The sequence below is a fragment of the Neodiprion virginianus genome, chromosome 2 (assembly GCF_021901495.1).
Source record: "Neodiprion virginianus isolate iyNeoVirg1 chromosome 2, iyNeoVirg1.1, whole genome shotgun sequence".
In the NCBI taxonomy this organism is placed as follows: domain Eukaryota; kingdom Metazoa; phylum Arthropoda; class Insecta; order Hymenoptera; family Diprionidae; genus Neodiprion; species Neodiprion virginianus.
In genome coordinates this window covers 40,352,248-40,372,066 of record NC_060878.1, presented here as the reverse complement: position 1 = coordinate 40,372,066, position 19,819 = coordinate 40,352,248, and the positions used below count along the sequence as shown (strand labels likewise).

Below are 19,819 nucleotides of genomic sequence, written 5' to 3'. Positions count from 1 at the left end.
TTTCACGGTTTTATGCAGTGTACACACAGACTTCGAAGAGTGGACTAAAGGTTTGCGTCACTAATTTATTACGACTTTAATATTCGAACTAGAATAACTGGTCCTGGTTGTTTTGTGGAAGTATAATTGTGAGAGGATGAACGGTGCTGCGAATCATCTCGCTGCGTAAAAAAATATAAACTTCGAAAGACGCGGGAATAAACACCAAGATTACGTATATTTTGCCGACGCTGACATACTTAGAGAGATTTGCAAATCCATCTGGTTTCAGGTTAGCGACTGGCACTCATAACGATCCGGGCTTATAAATTGGGAACGGTAAATGATTTAACAGCGTCTTTGCGTGGGTAATGTTATAACGGTTACAACAGCCTATAATTCAATTTTACTAATTGGCAGACGCTTCGTCGCCCCAATTTCGTTAACCGTGCAAGTTAGTTTTACCGCAAAAATGGTTTTCATTTACGATCCTATCGATACCAGCTTCTCGACGTATTTAATTAATAATCCGAGCGATATTATACTCTTCTTTTGTTGATTGATATCTGCGGACGCAAACGGGACAAGTATAATAAACGTTGTCCGTAATGATGAGATAATAAATATACTTCAGTTGAAACATATTTCCCTGTGGTGGGTGAACAATTTGCTACAGCTAACACGAGTTTCGGGATTATCCGGCTTCGCAAGGTTGCGGAATAAAAATTAAAATTGACTTTCAACAATGTGATTGTATTCGCTCATCCGATGGAAAATATGAGCAAAGATTCTTGGTTAAGGTGTATTTGGGACGCGATTATAAAAGGAACTTGCCCTCAAGGCAGACGGAAAACCCCAATTAGTTGTAAGCCTCTTTTTACTGGTCTCGGAAACTTAACGACACAAAGCGGCCACTGATTGTCTTTATAACAATTACCTTATCGTCGTTACGAAATCAACGGGTACGATATATCTGTACAGATATTCGGTCACGATTACGAATATCTGGCGATGTATCGTTGTAAAATGTACCCAAAATAATCAGTAAGTATTTCTGAAAGACTGAATTTTTCCATAAAGTGATTCAAATGCGAGGTTTATCGATAGTCAGTTTCAAATGATGACGGTGTTCGGAAATTACCCAAACGGCATTACTAATTATATCCATTCTCCATCGATAGGATAATTATTAGTAATTCAAAGTCGAGAAGAATGTTGTTGAGATCAGAAGCGAGCAGAGGTACAATATTACTTTATTAGGTAAAACAGACATTCAGATAGGTTTCGTAGACCGAAATACGGGTTATATTTCTGAACGAGACTCGCCAAAGTCAGATCGGCATTGTATCACGATTCGTGCTTAATTGCCACGGCCACGTGCTTGCGAGGGAAGAAAGCCAGTCAGATTTACGTGGGATGAGCTAATTTCGCCAGCTGATACAACAACGGCGAAAAGGCGAGGGGAAATATACTCGAGATGAAAGCCTAGGATATTCCCGTGGCGAATGAGAAGCCGGGTTTATAAATCGTTGCGCAAATCCAAGAGCCTTGTCGAGGCTCGCTTGAGCGTAACGGCAAACATGTTTGCGCGGACGATAATCCAACAATAAGCGAGAAGATTCGTCGAGAGACCACGTGGAAGATAAAGCCGAGTGTAAGAATGAATTAAAGTTTCATTGAACAATCATCATTCAATTCCTGCAGAGATTTGATTAATGTTTCTTTGTTTCACACGAGCTTGCAGCAAGCTCACGTGCTTTGCGACACGTTCGCAACCGTTCAAGTATTCACCATGCCGCGACAAATTCAATAGCGAGTTTCCAGGTGGGGGAAAACATTTCTAATAACTTTTGCGGACAACTTCAAACTTCGTAAAATGTCACTGTGAGGCGTGCCAAGTTTGCGACTTCCGCAGTTGAACAAATCGCAGGGCTCGCAGGGGTCGCAGGGTGAACAAACTTTTTTTATTATTAAAAAAAGGAAGAAAAGGAGAGAGCGTTGATAATATCGTGTTTTTTTTTGTCGTCGCTGTTTCGTGCCTCGCCTTACGTTTGGGGTAAAAATATTTCAGACCGTCCTTGCTTAAATAGTTATGAGTCCTTTTGAATTCCGAATATAGTTGAAATGAACAATAATTCAGGTCTCGGAAACGTGCAGCTTATAATAGGACTTTTATACTGGCCGCAGGGGCGGGATAACGAAATCTGGCATCGCTGTTTCACATTTTCTAGGAACGAATTACGGTTCGCGCTTCGGTAAGACAATGCGGATGAATTCTAAATAGAGCCACTTATGATCAATGCTGCCGAGTTGACAAGAATAGAACTCTAAATTATGCCAGATTTATATGTATAAATAAATGTCTATCTATAATAAGTTCTTCGGCAGAAACGAATGGGGTAAAGCTTAAAATACAAATCTCAGAATTTCAAACAATTTTAACCGTCTCCTTATTTAATCCTTTCTGCACATTTGCCGTTGCTCAAATACTGCGACATATAATGGCGCAGTAGTTCACCTAGCCGTTTTTATTTTTCAACTCACAGCAATATTTCCCCTTCATCGAAGAACGACAGTGCAACGCGATATTACTTATAAGTAAAAAAGAAGCTTCTGCTCCAAGAGATTGAAAAACTTCTGGTTTATTCTCCGCCTCGATGGATGCACACATTTGTAAACTTTTTAGCTCTCTATTTCTTGTAACCACAAATCATAGATCCTGACTGCCACTACGTACCTGATGTTTTTTAATAGGTGCTTCTGTAATATCAAGTCGGTTTCGAAAATACTGATACAGAGTCACGTCGTTATCCGTGTGACTGAAACTCAATGACGAGAAGTATTTTAATGCAAGACAAACACTTTGCCGAAGTTTGCGAGAGAAAATAACTGACCAATCGTAAGGACGAAGTTTTCGACTCACCTGCAAGACTACTTGAAAGACAGTTTTCTCGTGTCAGTTCTTTTTATCGCGCAAAATGTCGTGCTGCGAACCATTAGACTTTGCTGACGCTACGTTTACCTCTGAAGCTGCGCCAAATTGGCGAGCTTGTATCGAAGGTGCTTGAACCCTGGAATTGCCAGTCAACTAAGCTGGGGTTCAGGGTTTTCAGACTGTATTCTAAATGAGGAAATAAATCTCGTTTCTCTCAGAAAAGAACTGCGCCGTGGTATTCGGAGCTCTTGGAATAGTTGCTGTATAAGATGGATGCTGTCGCCAATTAATCGTCTATACATATTAATATCAATGTGTCTAAGATCCGAAAAGATTTGTAGCTGAAGCTCGAAAAATGAGCAAATGCATTTCTTTGTGAGGGAGTACACTGTCAGCGGGACGGTCTCAATCTCTAATGTGTCGGAGTTGGTTTTCTTTAGTTTTTCCGTATATATTCACGAGTGCGTATCTGAGAAGACCCGGAGTATCACATAACCCGGCTCTTCAGTAAGGGAGGGTATTTTCACTATGCCCACGTAAGCCATTCACAAATCCTAATTCATACAAATTCGTTGTAACGAGTATAAAGATTCCGTTACAAGTTGAAAAGAAAAGGAAAATAGGAGCCAGACATTTTTTGGCCTCTTCAAGCAAGGTTGGTGCTTCAATTCGGGTGAGATAAAGCTCCTAACAATTCTACACCACCACCGGCATAAAATTTCTGACAACAATTCAGGGATTAGCCTAAGCCTTGTCCTCGCTGAAGCTTTCGCGTCGTTGCGCAGTTTTAAGCCTTCAGCAAGGTCTCGCGACGATGACAAACATCTTGCAAGACTTCCGTGTCACAACGAAAGGAGCCTCAGCTGCAGAGGAAGAAGAGGTTTTGAATGCAAAAATCAGACGGTTCGAGAACAAATATTATTCCCCACGAGAAGCGAGTGTACTTACTCATAGAACATCGCGGAACCCTGTAAACACGCACCGGTTTCGACTCATGTGGAGATTGTCCCACATAACCGAATGCCGTCCTCGTGAAAGGAGGTAAGAAACAGAATCGAGATTAGGATCAGCCGGATTTATCGCGACTCGTTCTACTTTCTCATGCAAAAATACGCCAAGCGTAGGATCTCACAAGTTTGCGGACTGCGATTGTATAACTTCGAACATGAGATGGGAAGAACGTACATGTAACATCTATTCGTCGCGTCGAGGAAGTGGCGCACAACTTGATGTATTTCCTCAAATAGAACCATGTTCCAAAGAGGTTAAGAGAACACTGTCTTGCTACTCGATTATCTTCACTCAGAATACGGTTAGGACAAACAGCTTGGCTTGATAGAGGCAGATGATGGATCATTATGTCACTGGGGATGACTAATCTAATACGTCGAATGCGGTTTTTCCCCGTACAAGTGCGATAATCAGTTCAGTGCAGTGAGATGCAAAGTTCACGATACAGACACTTCGTTAAACTTGAACATGAGCCCCTCTTGTACCTGCAAAAATTTCATACTTAATGACTTTATGAATAACTTTACTAAATACGAGGTGACGATCTCGTCTGTTGCTTATAATTACAATCATTTTCTTCATTGTGAAAAATTGATACATCAAGTAGCGCCAGCTACGGAGCTTTCGCAGACTGCTTTTTGCTTCGTCTGGTCGATGAGAGGGAAGCTTGTTCAACTCGAATTCTGCCTCGTCCGATCGTTACCGACCGTTACCACTAGCTCTCTTCGTTGGTGGCTGAGTCCTCGTCGATTCCACTCCTTTTGGAAACGGGGAGTTTACCTCCGCGCAGCTTTTCAGATCAATACACTTCTCTCCAACTCAGTTGAGCAGGTTGTGTACCAAACGTGGCTGCTGTTCTGGTCCAGCTACAGTATGAGGTCTCGGGATTTTTAGTCAAGAAATTTGAATACGAGATCCGAAGCTTACGCCGAAGGTGAGAAAACGTTTTCGTTCGAATAGGAACTGCTCGTCTTTTCAGAATTGATAATATGCACGACTCACACTTTCAGATTTACCTCGGAACAATTAATGTTTTCTCCATCCATCTGGAAACATGAAGAGACAAAACGTTAGGACTTTGTCACTGGTAGTCTGTACCTTCACTTACTTGCTGATTGGCGCTGCTGTTTTCGATGCACTCGAATCCGACACTGAAAGAAGACGTTGGGAATTTTTATCCGGTGAGCACTACCGTTACGACTCTTGCCTCAGAATCACAATTAGCTATTTGAACTTTGATCCTATTTTAGAGGTGAGGAGAAACATGATGAAGAAGTACAATATCACGCCTGAAGACTACCGAATGGTGGAGATTGTGATAATCGAGAACAAGCCTCACAAGGCTGGTCCGCAATGGAAGTTTGCAGGCGCTTTTTACTTCGCGACCGTTGTTCTTGCTGTGATTGGTAAAGACAAAATAACTGGGGAGGGAGGACAAGCCAAGGAAAAAAGCAAACTTCATATATTTCATATACTTTCCAGGCTACGGTCACTCGACCCCGGTGACGATCGGAGGCAAGGCCTTTTGCATGGCTTATGCAATGGTGGGAATCCCCCTGGGTCTCGTCATGTTCCAAAGTATCGGTGAACGTCTCAACAAGTTCGCAAGTGTTGTGATCAGAAGAGCGAAGCGGTACTTGAAGTGCCAGAGGACTGACGCTACAGAGATGAACCTGATGCTGGCTACAGGCATGTTGTCCAGCATCATAATCACCACTGGGGCTGCAGTCTTCTCGCGCTACGAGGGTTGGAGTTACTTCGACAGTTTTTACTACTGCTTCGTCACCCTGACCACTATCGGCTTTGGGGACTACGTCGCGCTTCAGGTAAGCCTCCATCGAGCTGGGCACATTATCGTCATCTCACGATGAAAACGTTACTTGCAGAATGACCAAGCGTTGTCTAACAAACCGGGGTACGTGGCCTTGAGCTTGGTCTTCATTCTGTTCGGCCTGGCCGTCGTTGCTGCGAGCATAAACTTGCTGGTACTTCGCTTCATGACAATGTGAGTATTTCCATCCGCTTTGAGGTGCGACTTACCTGATTCTGACCGTGAGACATTACCATTGGCACAGGAACACCGAGGACATCAGGAGGGATGACAACGAGCTTCAGTCAGCCTCGCATCACGTTTTAACCTTGGACGGTGAGGTGGTGGCGGTGAACGGCAAGCTCTTGGCAGGCCGCGTACCGATGATCCATGACACCGACGACTGCGTGAGTGTCTGCTCTTGCACTTGCTTGGGCACAACCAATTCCGAGATGCTCGACTCGTCGGGCTATCAGGGATACAGACCGCCGTCTATCACAGCCAGCCTCCGCGTCAAGCGGGCGTCTGTCTGATGGAAACAGTTTCATCGCCGCAGTCTTCGACGGCGTTTCTCACGAGTTGACAGCCGCGAGTTCCTTGGTATCGACGTCTAGCTTCCTGGTTTGCGGGATGGTTGTTTGGTTGAAATACATCCGGGAAATAAATGGGGGGAACTTAAAGGTGACAAGAGATACGTTTGTACGGTGAGAAATTAGCACAATTGGCCGGGATAGAATTACTCGGGTCGTTCATCCTCGACGCATTATTTCAGGAAAGAGTTTTGCAGCGTCATTTATACAAACTGCAAATTTAGAAAAACTGACGATTGCAAGATGTTCAGAGCAAATTATCGCGTTAGGAGCAAATGGTTTTATTTTTTTAACATTCTCATCTGCCCCTGTAACCGAGTTTGACAGGAGGGACGATACTAGAGTTGAAAGGTGGACTCATTGAAGTACTCGTAGCAAAAATTAATAACATTTTTTATACCGGCAGTAGCAGTTAATGATAATTTGATATAAATTACTCTTCGGGACAAGCAGAATGGAACATTCTTTAAACTATATCATCGTTCAACTGTAGAACAATGATCAGTACATTACAATGTGCGTTTTACATGACATCAGAATTGTGTGGATATATCGCGGTGACTAAACAGTGACTTTACCTCAGACATACCGTGCCCTTTATCTCTCACTGTCTATCAAAGACGAAGTGACAAATGACAAAGTGAGTATGTTTAGGGTGTTTCAAGTTAATTTGCTGTACGTGAAACAAGGATACTTGGAATAAAACTTATCATCACATGTGAAAATACTCTTTCTGTATCTACCTGTACCTGATCACGTGACGAACAAGAAGTGTGCCGCAAGTCACGATTATCGTTTCATCATTTGAAACAGTCGCTTCTGTCCGTCATTGAAAATTGTCAATTTTACAGATGAAGGCAACATCATTGCGTAACGTCTTCGTGAAAATACTTTTTGTTGTTTACAAACCGTATGATTAACGTGCCAGTTCACAAGAGTTGAACGAACAAGCAATCTAGCATTCATCTCACTTCCAGTGTTCGTTAAACAATGAATTCCGCGCATTATTGCACACTGAGCGCAAAGGATTTCGACCATATACCGTTGGGCAGTTTCTGGCACTGGAAGCATTGGTTAAACAAATGGAAGCAGTGGAGTACCATCGACGTATCGAATCCGCAGACGAAAGAATACATTTCAAGTTCAGCAGTTTTCACTGAAGAAAAAAGACGCCATCTGAAGATGAGCCCCTCTTGGATCATTCATCCTTTTAGCCGGGTACGGTAGGTCATTGTACCCCTCGTATAATTACGGAACTCGATAAATACGCCCCTGATTGCCTCCGCCATCTAGGTTCGTATGGGATAATGTGACGGTGCTCGTGTTTGCGATAGGATTCTTCACAATTCCATTCAATACGAGCTTCAAGATGCTTCATTCTTCTAAAATTTCTACCGACGACTTTAATTTGTACATATACGCTTTTTCTTGGCTGGGTATATTGATGAACTGCGTAACAGGCGTACATGATAAGAAGACCTCGGAGATAATCTTGGAGCCGAAAAGAATAGTGAGGTACGTTCTTATCTTGTTCCAGTCAGATCGTTGCTGATAAATTCCAGAGATCAGGTTAACTGGAATAACGAGGACGCACGTTGATCACTGTTCCAGCATCTACCTGAAGGGTTTCTTTTTCATTGACGTTTTCTCATCGCTTCCCTACGACCGGCTCACGATGCCTTGGCGAGTTATTCCAGGACCTGAATCAAACATCTACATCCCATTGCTTAACCTTTTCCCAAATCTGAAGCTCTTACGTTTCTTGAGTATGACCACATACACTCAGCGGTTATTCCAGGTGAAGTTGACAGTTTTGTTAAAGAAATTGATCAACAGTCAAGTTCACATTAAACTGTCTATTCTCCTTTCTCTTTCAGTACTTGAATATTAGGAGGGTAGTGGGCTGGAACACTGTAATCTTCGTACTGTACTTGATGCACTGGTTCGCTTGTTTATGCTATGTTTTACCTGCCCTCGTGATGAACTTCAATAAGCAGAACTTGCACGTAAGTGCAACAGAAGGTCATCCGATTTTTTAACATTCCAAACAAACGAAATGGAAATTTATTCACATCGTGATTTCGTGCTGCTCCTAGAACTGTGGATGCTGGATGGCTGAACTAGGTTTAACAAATCCGCCAATAAGCCTGTTGTACAGGAACAGCATCTTCATGACAGTCACTAACTTTACGGCCGGCAGCTACGGGATTTTCCCCCCCGAACGGGAAGGCCACATCTTTATCTGCACTCTTCTTATGCTGAGCGGCATGATATTCATAGACTACGCAATAGGTATATTGTTGAATGATTTGAATTTCTCGCAGAAAATGTTGTCCTTTGACTTTTGCATTTCTTATTTTTTTGTAATTTTTATACTTTTTTAGTCTTGGTTCTCGGTATAAAGTCGAAGAGATACATCTCAGAAACTAAATATGAAGAGATCATGAATCAACTTCACGCTTACATGCGTCAAAAACAATTACCGGAGTATATGAAACGTCGTCTACTTGCCTACTACTACTATCGATTCGTGAAGAGCTTCTACCGCGAGAAAGAAATTTCTTCAACTTTATCAGGTTCGGTGTTCCTAGCTATCAACCACTTTCAGGCAAAACATGAAGTCACCAACGGGTACTTTAAACATTCGAATTACCCTTTGCCATGAATGTTAGCCTCTGACAACACGACGGCTGTTTATTTTAACTGTTCGCAGAAAACCTTCGTCGGGAAATCGCGCTTCACTCGAGTCGTCGCTACGTACAAAACGTTGTGATATTCAGAGACCTGCCCAGTGATGTCTTGGAGTCAATTGTTGTGAACTTGAAAATGGAATTGTACTTACCAAATGACGTAATCATCAAAGCAGGGACGCAGGGAGATTGCATGTTCTTTCTTGCCAGCGGAACGGTCGCGGTTTTAACGCCAACAGGAAAAGAGGCCAGTATTAGATCAAAGAAAACACGGTATATCCAATTCTTTCGAAGCTCAGCGTGGCCCATCATAAAGAGCATGATATTGCGTCCGTTTCAGATCTGTCATCTCGAGGACGGTGCTCACTTTGGTGAAGTTGCACTGCTGGTTCGTGACCAAAGGAGAGTAGCGAGCGTCGTGGCCATCGAAGTTTGCAATGTCTTTCGCCTCGAACGGAAAGATTTCCGACGATGCATCGCAGTGCACTCTGATCTATTCGCAAAGATTGAACGACTTGCGACAGGACGCATGGAGAAAACGGTACTCCTGGAGGAGCAGAACAAGCGGTTCTTGCTTCAGCGATCAAATCGCAGAACATCCGCTACGATGCGAAACCTTCACACGAAGAGTCTGTATCCTGATACAAAGGAGTGATCGAATCTACCGTAAGAATTGTGTTCTTGAAAATACAAGAACTATTGATTTGTAATTTGTACTTTGAAATAGCGTAACATATGCAAGATACTAATCGTCGTGCTGGATGATACTTCCCATATAGAATGGCTCCAACGGACTAGGATTTGGTCTGACTTCTAAGTCAGTCGATACTGTTATCTAGGGATGCGGAACATGCTTTTCTGGGGATACGTCACAGTTAACTGGGGTGAGGGTTTAATATGTGATTGCTACATGAAGATTATATTTACATAAACATCAGGCATAACTCGTTCATTTCAATTTTGACGAAAATTCATGCAAAAAGGGAGAAGCAGGATCCAACTGTATGTACGATGTGTATTACAGATATGATTGATTATATATATGTACTTACCAAATCATCGTGAAATGAGAATTATTTAGCGAATGCTATGCAACATAATACTGACGTTTCTTTCCACTTGCTGTTCATCATTACGTTTTTTCAGGAGAGCAAAGAAACGGTCCCAAAATTCTATTAATCAATTTGACATGTCCTTCAGACCTTATATTCTTTTCTCACACTCATACAGCTACCTTATTCTCTGCATCCTCTTCTTATCATCACCTCGCTGCCTCGGTTCCCATCCCGCATCAGTAGAATGCTCCCTTTACTCCTAAGCTGCAACTAGACAGTCCCAAGGCATTCGTTCTCCTATATATTCACACTCTCAAGTTGTCTTTTATTCAGCCAACATCTAAATTCACCTCTCTTTCCTTTTTCCTCCTCCACATCTTCTCATTGTACTTGCCATGTTTTTTCCAAAAAATAAAATACTTACTCTCAACCATTCGACTCCTCGATGTAAGTTTCTCTCATTTCCTCTTATCCTTAACGGATTACAAACCCAAAATAGGTCGAAACGTCATCGCGGCTAGATGTTATGCGATCATCAATGGACTCTCGTCATGATCACAATCTTTCACCCCGTAACAATTATAAAACAAAAATAAAAAATTGGTTTTTACAGTTCTTCAAGCTCTTTCAAATGGTCTAAGCCTGGATTCAATACAGCAGTCCGCATTGGTGAAAATGACTCGCAAAAATCCATTCTTTCCGTGCCAGTGTAATTTCGCAGTTTGTGTCAACTTTTTTTTTCTAACTGGATGCTGATTAAAAACACAAAATTACGATGTTAAAATTACGAAACATGAACTGGATGTTGCAAAACAATTTGATAGGGAGAAGCGTACATAATTAGCAAATTTTAACAAACTACGGTTTCCAAAAGAGCAACATGATTAAAATTGCAAAACGTTCATATAAATTTATAGAATTTAATTATTATTTCTCGTGACATAGTGTCGTATTTCAGTATTATATAGATGGCGTTGCAATATGGTAACCGCACCAGTTAATTTTGAATTAAATTATAAGTTTATTACATGTTCTAAATAATCCATCGGCCGTTCGGTATCGATTCATTCTACGCAAACACTCTGAGCTTATCCCTTATAAGGCACTGTATTTCGCTCCAATTGGGCCAATAAGGCTCCATATAAAGGAGTGAGAGACAATCTGCTTACCTTAGCGGAAAATGCAGTAATAGCCATGCTAGATATATATTTTAAATTGTGTATACTTACTTGATAATTTATTATGCTTATTTTAATGGATATACTAATGCTATATCCGTATTTTAGATTATAAGAAGTGAAAAATCTTAAGCGATCCTAAGGTTATCATCTTATATGGGTAATACATGAGAATATCTTTACAACGGTGCAAGACGTAATTAGCTCATTCCTTCATATATCATGAGCTTAAAGTGTCGTGGAGAGAAATTTAATAAATTGTCTTTAATTTGTGTATACATATATAAATATACAACAATTAATGGAGTATATAAATGCATTTGGTACCTTTTATAATATCTTACTGTGTACTCACTTTATAACTTCGTCATAGAAATTTTAGTAAGTCAAGATAAGTATACAGGCGATACGAAAAAAAAAACATTAAAAAAATGTAATAAGCTATTCACTATTAATAGTTCAGGAACAAGTATCTCGTATAGATGTAACATGATTCAATTGAAAGCCAGAGTAACCTTGAAGCATTAATAATAGTAATCCTGGTACACAAGGTATAAAAAAATAACTGTACATTTATATATTAAACATTTCTTTACTTGAGAGGCAAAGCACGCTGTAACTTGTGGAAGGGTGAAAAAATCGGACAGCTGTATTGCCTGCCTGAAGTACCTGCAAGCAGGATATTTCTTTCGTCCGAACAAAATGCCCAAAGTTGACAATTAAGGCAGTGAGAAGAAGCCGGATGTATAATCCCAAAGAAACGTGGGACCTCTGAAGTAGAGAGTTTAATATGTACCCCTAGGTTTAAATATGTTAGAAAGTTTACGTTTGTATGTTTGTTATTCTAATATCGTAATAATGAGTATTTGTGAGTAGTTCATAATATTCACTTGAAATCTAGTGATGTCATATACAACTATATTTTACAATCCAACGTATCTATCGGTTTTCACTCATTCAACAAGTATCGGAACATATTTTCAATATCAGCAGTTATATTGAATAATTGTTGGCACCTCGTAATGTCGAACCAGCATTAGTTTATAAATTTAAAAAACGATCTGAAGCGTTGAATCAATTGTTCCATGCTTTTCTGTTGTCAGCCTCGTTCGAAACCGTGACTTGAATCGATACCCTGACATTTTTCGTTAACAATTGAAGATTATGTGATGTTTCCCTACTCACGCTAGTGGCTATCATTTATACAGGTGACAAATACCTTCTGACGTTTGCAAAGTTATCATTCGAAATCAATAACACACTATTTGCCATGTTGGATCATATTACATACACAATGTGGCTCCAACGGACTAGGATTCAGCGTCAGATCGTGTATACACGGATAGTTTCATTGAATAAATTGGCTGGTTTAACTAAACATGCTTGGAAACATACATGGCATAATTTTCGGTTTCAAGATTTCTAATAAAATACGTTACTTTAACTCGAATTAGTTTATATTTTATTTATCTATGTATAAACGTTCTAAGGCTTTGGCAGTGAACGACATTCGATTTTCCGTCAACATCCAATCGGTGAAATACTCCACTAAGTGTGACTTCTAAATCAGTTATTACCGTTATCTAGGGATGCGGAATATGCTTTTCTGGGGATACGGCACTGTTAACTGAGGTGCGGGATGAAACATTTTAATGACATTAATGACGAATGACCGGAATGGTTTGTTATTTCACAATATATAAACTTGGCGAAAAAATTATGTTCACAGTCATACTGTTTCATGTCATGGGAACTTCTGAATCATGGTGAAATGTATCACCTTTAAAAATATGTACATTGTGATCAAGAAGTTTTGCATCATAGTTAGGATGCAAAAGTATTGGTTTTGTCCTTGGAACGACTATTGACTTTGGAACGATTCAATTTGTGAATTTTTACTGGAAAATACTACATGAGCCTGACTGTGTGAATTATGTGATACAAATACTCTGTATCCCACTCCTTGGAATGTTGAATAATCGTCTTCTCGTTTAGGGGGTAGAAAGAATGGATCTTCTCTTTCTACTAGTTTCATTAAGATGTGGTCCTCTCGGAGGTACTTGGCCAGCTTCTGTGCACGATCGACAGCAAAATCGGGCGTACCATTTATGATTACAGAATTTTCCTTTGACTATCAGACCACAATTTGCTAAGAACAAATTATCCTGACAAGTTGGGTGAATGTAGATCCCTGAAAACCACAATGTTGAATTACGATCTTGTTCAATCCAGTAAAGAATCTGCTAGCAATATGACTGAGAATTGTTTACAGTCCAGCTTACCAGATACCACAATGTCTACAGAATCCGAATCACTAGAGTACTGATTAGCGGCTTCGCATCGGTATTTTCCAGAATCATTCTTTTGGGCGTACGAAATGCTCAGTCTGTTCGCTTCTGTAAATGTGAAAGATCAGCGTTATTACATTTCCAGACGCTGTGAGTTCAATTGGTTTGCTCAAGATACCCACCAACAATCTTGATTTTTTCGGTTGTTTGGATGAGTCTATCATCTTTGTACCACTGTACAGTTGGAATTGGGTACCCATAAACGTTGCAGAGTATGCTGAAGTCACTACCCACTGGGAATTGGCCATCCTCTGCCGTAACGTTCACTTTCACTGGAACTGTTCACAAATGTTATTAATTTATTGAATCCGATCCTCCAACAACCGAATCTGGATCTAGTGCTTGGACTTCTTCAGCTTAGCTTTTGAATTATTCGCTTTCAAAATACTTACGAATCTCCATATTAACTTCTGGTCCAATACAAACTTTGAAACAACTCTAAATGAAAAAACGTTGACCTTTCTAGCTCTATTTTTGAAGATGTTTTCAAGATTAGGGATATCGTCGAAATAGATTTTTGTTACTTTCTTCACAACCCTTATGCAGTAGAGCTTAAAAGAGTTATTGGCTACAATATTATTTCAATGGAACCAATCAAGCAAACACAGTACAGTTGTAGAATAGGTAGTAGATTTAGTGGAGTGCATAGTTTTTTGTGATTAGTCCGATATGGTTGATTCGGGCCAACCGTCAGTTTGGTTAGACATCAATTTATTGCGATTGAGAAAAAATGAGTTCTTCGAATAAATGAAATTTCAAGTCGAGAAAGCGAAACTTGTCATTGGCTCAATTTGACAGTAGGACCGTATGATATATAAGATTAGTATGATGTTATCCTCACCTGTGTATTTGTCAAGCACAATTGCAGGGGGCGGTTTGGTTACATTAACAGTTAGGATGTAAGGAGCTTGACTTGGCGGGTAGATAGGAGCGTATGTCTGAGATACGGGAGCTTTCGTCCGCATCGGTCTGTTTTGAGGATAATCAGGTATTCTAGTGCGGACTGGCGAACTGAGTCTTGAAGGATCAATGAGGTATTTGATATATCTTTCGTACTCTGGTTTGACATTGATAACTGGACCAGGTGCTTGTAGAGTTACAGACCACGATGCAGCTTTTCCGACACCGTTATAAGCTTGGCAAGTGTAAATTCCAAGGTTAGCCAGAGATACTGTATGTATTTTTAGTGCGTAATCACGCTGTAATTCGTACACATCATCAGCCAGCGAAATCATTTCCCCTTCGTGCCACCAGTTTACGATAGGTCGTGGCCAGCCCATGACGAAGCATTTTAGGTATGCAGGCGAATTCAAGCTCACTGTCACGCGGTAGTTTGGTTTGCCAAAGATAGTGGAACTCCTGTCTGCGCGAGGGTCTACATAGGATAAGAAAGAGCGTGCGGTGTGTTTAGAGACAAGAGTGTTAATAGGAAAACCACACAGTTAGAATAGTGAACAGAGACATTAGGCATTTCTGCAACTAAAACCTTTGTGAGTGAACATATACACCTGTTACTTCTTTCAAAAGTGACAAACATGCAGGGCTTTATAATAAAATTAGTAAGTACGTTGGTTAATTCATTGATGCATGGACACTGTACTGATAGAACTAGTGAAACTTACTACTGACAATCTGTCAATGAATCGGTTTCAGATCGTTATGAATTTTTATACTCACCAGTGATGTCTAGTTCATACTGTATTCTGACTGGCGCGGCCAGACGATTGTGGGCTGTGCAAGTGTAAATTCCTGCATCTGCTGAATAGAGTCCAACAATTTGGAGGGAACCGTCATCATTTATACTGTGTCTACCCATTGAGTTGTCAATCTACAATCACATGTAGTATGATACATTTAATACATCAGAGTCTTAGACCGATGTTAACTTTGTGGAATGAACAGTGTTTCAGCCAGGCCCAAAATTTTATTTCCATTACTTACCAATGTCACACCCCTTCGCCATGAGATAACCGGGGGTGGATTTCCAATGGCAACACATTTCATGATAACGTAGCTACCCTGTTCGGCGCGAAGTTTGGGTTCTTTCGGTTGTTCAATGACAGCGGGTACTAACTGCGAATTTGGTGTAGTAGTGACGGTTGGCACTGGAGGAGGCGTCGGTAGAGGCTCCGTCGGTACCGGTTCAACTGGTACTGTCTGCACCGCAGCAGCTGGCTTCACACAAGACGAACCACAACTGCTCGGACAACACTTTAAATCTTCAGGACACTCAGCGTCCGAGTCACATTCTTCCTGGCAACTTGCACCGTTCACTACTGCTGGACACATTCCTGGTTTCGTCACAGTTGGGACTAGAATTGCAAGACCGTTCCAGGTAAATCTAGCACGTAGAAAAAATTCAGCTGACAGTTTCTATAGTAAAACTCACGGCTCTCGCAAGTGCCTTGATACACGGCTGATTCCCCTCGAAGAACTGAAGTTATTACACATTTCGATCCTTCTTGACATTTTACTGGGAGACACGGATCCACGCAGCTACATCGTTCGCAATTTTGTTCATCAACGCGTGCCACCATTCCGTACTGGCAACGAATCTCATTGCACTCTTTTTGTGCTTTTATGCACGCGTCTTCAGGATATTTAAATTCTGGGCCCACTTCGTTTGTTTCTGTTGACGAAATGTTTAATCTTAATTCCATTGTGACATCATAAATTAAAGGAACAACTAAACTCATAATAGTTTTTAACCCGCATTAAAAGAAAAGCATAGACATTGACATAAATCAAAGTTTTGTTGGGCTCTGAAATGAAAGAACTAAGCGTTATGTATATAAAGGTATGTGATGAACGATGAATGAGGAGCAGTCAAAGCGTGAATCAATATCTGGAAGCATAGTGACATGATTTTTGACGCTAAAAACCTTAAAGTCTCTCCTCGAATTTCGTAGCAGTACCTATATGTTTCTGTAATGATGCAGTTTAAGGTATGGTGCTTAGACAATGTCAGATCTGAAATGAATATTATACGTCATATGAAGCGAGAATAAAACAGATGCTGTTCGCCTCACAGCTATGCGCATATGAATTCTGATAGTTGTATGTCATAAAATGAAGCCAGCAGCATTTAACCAAAGCTGCAATAATCAATGTCCAAACTATGGTTGAGATCAGTAAATATTATTCAATTATCCTCTATGCGTAAGCTGTTTCAAAGTAACTTTGAAGCCTGCGAACAAGATATTTGTACCGAGTGTCCGGATAAATATCGGAAAGTCCAAGCAAGCAAGATTTCAGAAGAATTTCAACTTTCACTTACTCGAGCAAGTCTTAAGGCAAGATTCACGGCTCTTGAATCTGTTAAGATTTCCTCCTGAACCTTGATAAATGAATGCTATACAATCTAGGCGCTCATCGTCGTAGTAGAAACGCTTGTAGTAACCTGACCCGCCATAATATCCACTATTTACAGGCTCAAGGCAGATAGCTATACCATCACCATATACACTTTATTATTATACGAGGATTGTAATTAGTTAATCTAGGAGTAAGTAGGAGAGCTTTTACTGTTACATAACTCCATAAGTAAGTTACACCACGTTTCTTTCTTCAGCAGCTTGCATTGTTCTTTTTATGAAGTAGTAAGTATTACCTGTATTATCATACGTGGTTCTGTTTCCAGGCGCTGGAGGTTCTTCACGATGTACACAAACAGACTCGCACTCATATTGGAGCGTGAACCTGTTACCATTGCCAAGACATCCACCATAAATAAATGAATGGCATTCACGAGTCTTTGAGTCATAGAAGAATCTGGGGAACAATCCGTTACAGGGGCCTGGGTCCAACGGAAGATTGCAGACATCTGAAATTGAGTCATATTGGTAATAAACAATAACTTGTGTGCATCTTGAGCGGGACATTAGACAGAAATAGATCATATCAACTGTGAAAAATATGGAATTTACCAGTATCCCTAATTTAATTCAAACCTTGTCCTCGGAAGCTTCCACATACGCGTTCACACTGCTCCAATGATTGGAACCTATTGGCATTCCCTTCGCATCCTCCGTACAGGAATGCTTGGCAAGTTTGGCTTTCTGCGTCGTAATAGAATGCAGTAATATTATCTCTGCATGGACCAAAATCGAGTGGTGCAAAGCAAGATGAACTCTCAGGATCAACTCTGGTATGAGGTGTTGTAGGTAGCGTGACTAGAGTCGTGGCATCGGTTGTCTTCCGGCATCTCTGCTCGCATGACTTCTTGTCCTCGAACCTATTTTTATTACCCTGGCACCCGCCGAATGCAAATTCGTGACACATGTCGGTACGACGATCGTAATAATACTGCCTAATACTTCCTCTGCAGGGACCAACAATTGCTGGTAGATCGCAGGGATCTGAAAATATTTTACAACCATTAGACTACAAAGCATATCAAATTACTTCAATGACTGTAGCAGACTGACTAACTTGCCTACCGATAATAGAAAGTAAAAATTGATTTACCTTGCACATTTCCACATCGATTTTCACATTCTTCAACTGTTCCAAAGTTGTTGCCATTACTTTGACATCCACCGTAGTAGAATTGTTGGCAAATACCAGACCTACTGTCATAGTACCATCTAACCGACTCCATTCTGCACGGTCCATGGTTTTCAGGCAAGAAACAATATTCTAAAAAATTAATGTTGTTTGTAACAATTCAACTCTTTGAGGATTTATCAAACTGTGCGGTGACAACTGATGCCTTCAGACGTAAAAGTCGACGTTTACTATCACCCACCTCTTCGGAATTCATCAACTGTAGGTGCGGGCATTAAAGATGAAGATTCGCATCTATGTATGCAATCATGTTCAGTTTCGAAATTATTTCCATTTCCACCGCAACCTCCGTAGTAAAATCGTCTGCAGTGTTTTTCGGTCGAGTCGTAATACCACCGTTGAGTGTAATTAAAGCACTCGCCGATTATTGCAGGCAGTAGACAAGAGTCTTGCTCTGTTACGTGAAATAAGTACAACTTAGAGTATTCTTAATATTCAAAGGTGCAATACGCGTCGGCAACCGAACGAGGAAGAACCAAACAAATAATACATAATGTGTAATGAACGTCACATAGTAGCTTCAAAGAATTGGGAAATGGTACTGAGTTCTCCCTCATGGGGCTGCCTAATATCTATTTGATGTTATTCGAAAAGTAGCACGAAAATGAAGAGCACAATGGCAATTAAACATTTCAGGTACATACATGGACTTGGTGCGTGAAATAAGAAGAAATAAAAAAATTTATAAGTTGTTCAGAATAGTTGATAATACGAATGTGCTAATTATATGCGCTACTTATTCAACCCATGGAAGAGCTAATGCTTTGACAAAATTCTCTAATTCCATAAGCTTGTGAAATCTTAACAAATGCGAAATCGATGCCGTGAGATCATATACGATGTCAAGCTTACGTACGATCAATTACGTCACTCCGCCGTCTCACAACATTGAACAATAATGACGAATACGAATGATTATGTCATCGAAATCTTACCAATCTTTACCGGACAGTCAGTATCACATGCATCTTTAGTTTCGTAGTTATTTTTATTTCCACCACAGCCAGTGTAATAGAAGGGCATGCAACGTTTCCCTGATTGGTCAAAGAACCATCGAGAGAGTTTTTCCGTACAGGTACCCTCTTTCCGTGGTAGCGAACAAGTACCTATCACCATATTAATAACCATGCAATGTTAGTGACGTATTATCTCACACAATTAGATTTCAAGCTACTCAATTCTACCATTCACCAATTATATATACTTTTACATCAAACACATCCAAGGGAGATGTACTCGTTCGAGCAATGTCGAAAGCGTTAATTTGTTTAACTAGCGAAAGAGCAGATTCAATGCCATGGTACACACAAAATTACGTACATGACTGAAATTCGTATAGTAAGGCTCTGTGCTGTCTTACGTATGAAGAATTAGTGGAGGCATTACGGGTACACGTGAAAAACATAAAAAATGGCCTAATGAGCTGACGACATCTAAAGCAAACATGACAAAATGGCATACACTGGCATAAGCAATTTATTTTTTATTGATTACTAGATGTTCAATATTAAATTTCTGGCCAAGTGCAAGGCAATGTATGATGTAAGCCATGAAAGTATTCTGCAGTGCTTTGTCAGTTATCAAATTCTCATTCTTGTACTTTTAATTCGATAGGACTCTGTGAATTCTTCACAATGGTACTAAGGATATTTGTAGT

At 40.4% G+C, this 19,819-nt stretch overlaps 3 protein-coding genes across 3 annotated transcripts in view; 2 read left to right on the top strand and 1 right to left on the bottom strand.

Annotated features, from left to right (window-relative positions):
- Nucleotides 1-4,740: 4,740 nt before the first annotated feature.
- LOC124297415 (two pore potassium channel protein sup-9) lies at nt 4,741-7,050 on the top strand. Its single transcript, XM_046748416.1, has 6 exons — nt 4,741-4,859; nt 4,936-5,106; nt 5,176-5,331; nt 5,408-5,751; nt 5,812-5,930; nt 6,001-7,050. The coding sequence occupies exons 2-6, from the start codon at nt 4,980-4,982 to the stop codon at nt 6,266-6,268; spliced, it is 1,014 nt and encodes a 337-aa protein (XP_046604372.1). The 5' UTR covers nt 4,741-4,859; nt 4,936-4,979; the 3' UTR covers nt 6,269-7,050.
- On the top strand, nt 6,958-10,940 carry LOC124297828 (potassium/sodium hyperpolarization-activated cyclic nucleotide-gated channel 2-like). The gene is made up of 9 exons (XM_046749149.1): nt 6,958-6,965; nt 7,619-7,840; nt 7,937-8,123; nt 8,203-8,331; nt 8,422-8,617; nt 8,710-8,901; nt 9,039-9,262; nt 9,356-9,681; nt 9,795-10,940. The coding sequence occupies exons 1-8, from the start codon at nt 6,958-6,960 to the stop codon at nt 9,668-9,670; spliced, it is 1,473 nt and encodes a 490-aa protein (XP_046605105.1). The 3' UTR covers nt 9,671-9,681; nt 9,795-10,940.
- A 135-nt stretch (nt 10,941-11,075) lies between these two features.
- The window catches only part of LOC124297416 (papilin), a 71,352-nt gene continuing 62,608 nt past the window's right edge, over nt 11,076-19,819 (bottom strand). Inside the window, exons 25-37 of the mRNA XM_046748417.1 lie at nt 19,098-19,268; nt 18,344-18,556; nt 18,064-18,234; nt 17,547-17,954; nt 17,207-17,419; nt 16,874-17,041; nt 15,986-16,225; nt 15,538-15,908; nt 15,274-15,424; nt 14,438-14,971; nt 13,719-13,874; nt 13,531-13,644; nt 11,076-13,439 (exon numbers count right to left, since the gene is read on the bottom strand). Coding sequence (XP_046604373.1) covers nt 13,240-13,439; nt 13,531-13,644; nt 13,719-13,874; nt 14,438-14,971; nt 15,274-15,424; nt 15,538-15,908; nt 15,986-16,225; nt 16,874-17,041; nt 17,207-17,419; nt 17,547-17,954; nt 18,064-18,234; nt 18,344-18,556; nt 19,098-19,268 — 3,110 coding nt within the window. The 3' untranslated portion in view covers nt 11,076-13,239. The remainder of the gene's footprint in view (nt 13,440-13,530; nt 13,645-13,718; nt 13,875-14,437; nt 14,972-15,273; nt 15,425-15,537; nt 15,909-15,985; nt 16,226-16,873; nt 17,042-17,206; nt 17,420-17,546; nt 17,955-18,063; nt 18,235-18,343; nt 18,557-19,097; nt 19,269-19,819) is intronic.

Excerpts from the sequence above, each read along its gene's own strand:
- LOC124297415 (XM_046748416.1), top strand. The coding sequence starts at position 4,980 with ATGAAGAGACAAAACGTTAGGACTTTGTCACTGGTAGTCTGTACCTTC. Across the intron at positions 5,107-5,175 it reads ACGTTGGGAATTTTTATCCG|AGGTGAGGAGAAACATGATG; the intron begins GTGAGCACTACC and ends ATCCTATTTTAG. Across the intron at positions 5,752-5,811 it reads GGGACTACGTCGCGCTTCAG|AATGACCAAGCGTTGTCTAA; the intron begins GTAAGCCTCCAT and ends CGTTACTTGCAG.
- LOC124297828 (XM_046749149.1), top strand. Across the intron at positions 8,124-8,202 it reads ACACTCAGCGGTTATTCCAG|TACTTGAATATTAGGAGGGT; the intron begins GTGAAGTTGACA and ends TTTCTCTTTCAG. Across the intron at positions 9,263-9,355 it reads TAACGCCAACAGGAAAAGAG|ATCTGTCATCTCGAGGACGG; the intron begins GCCAGTATTAGA and ends CGTCCGTTTCAG.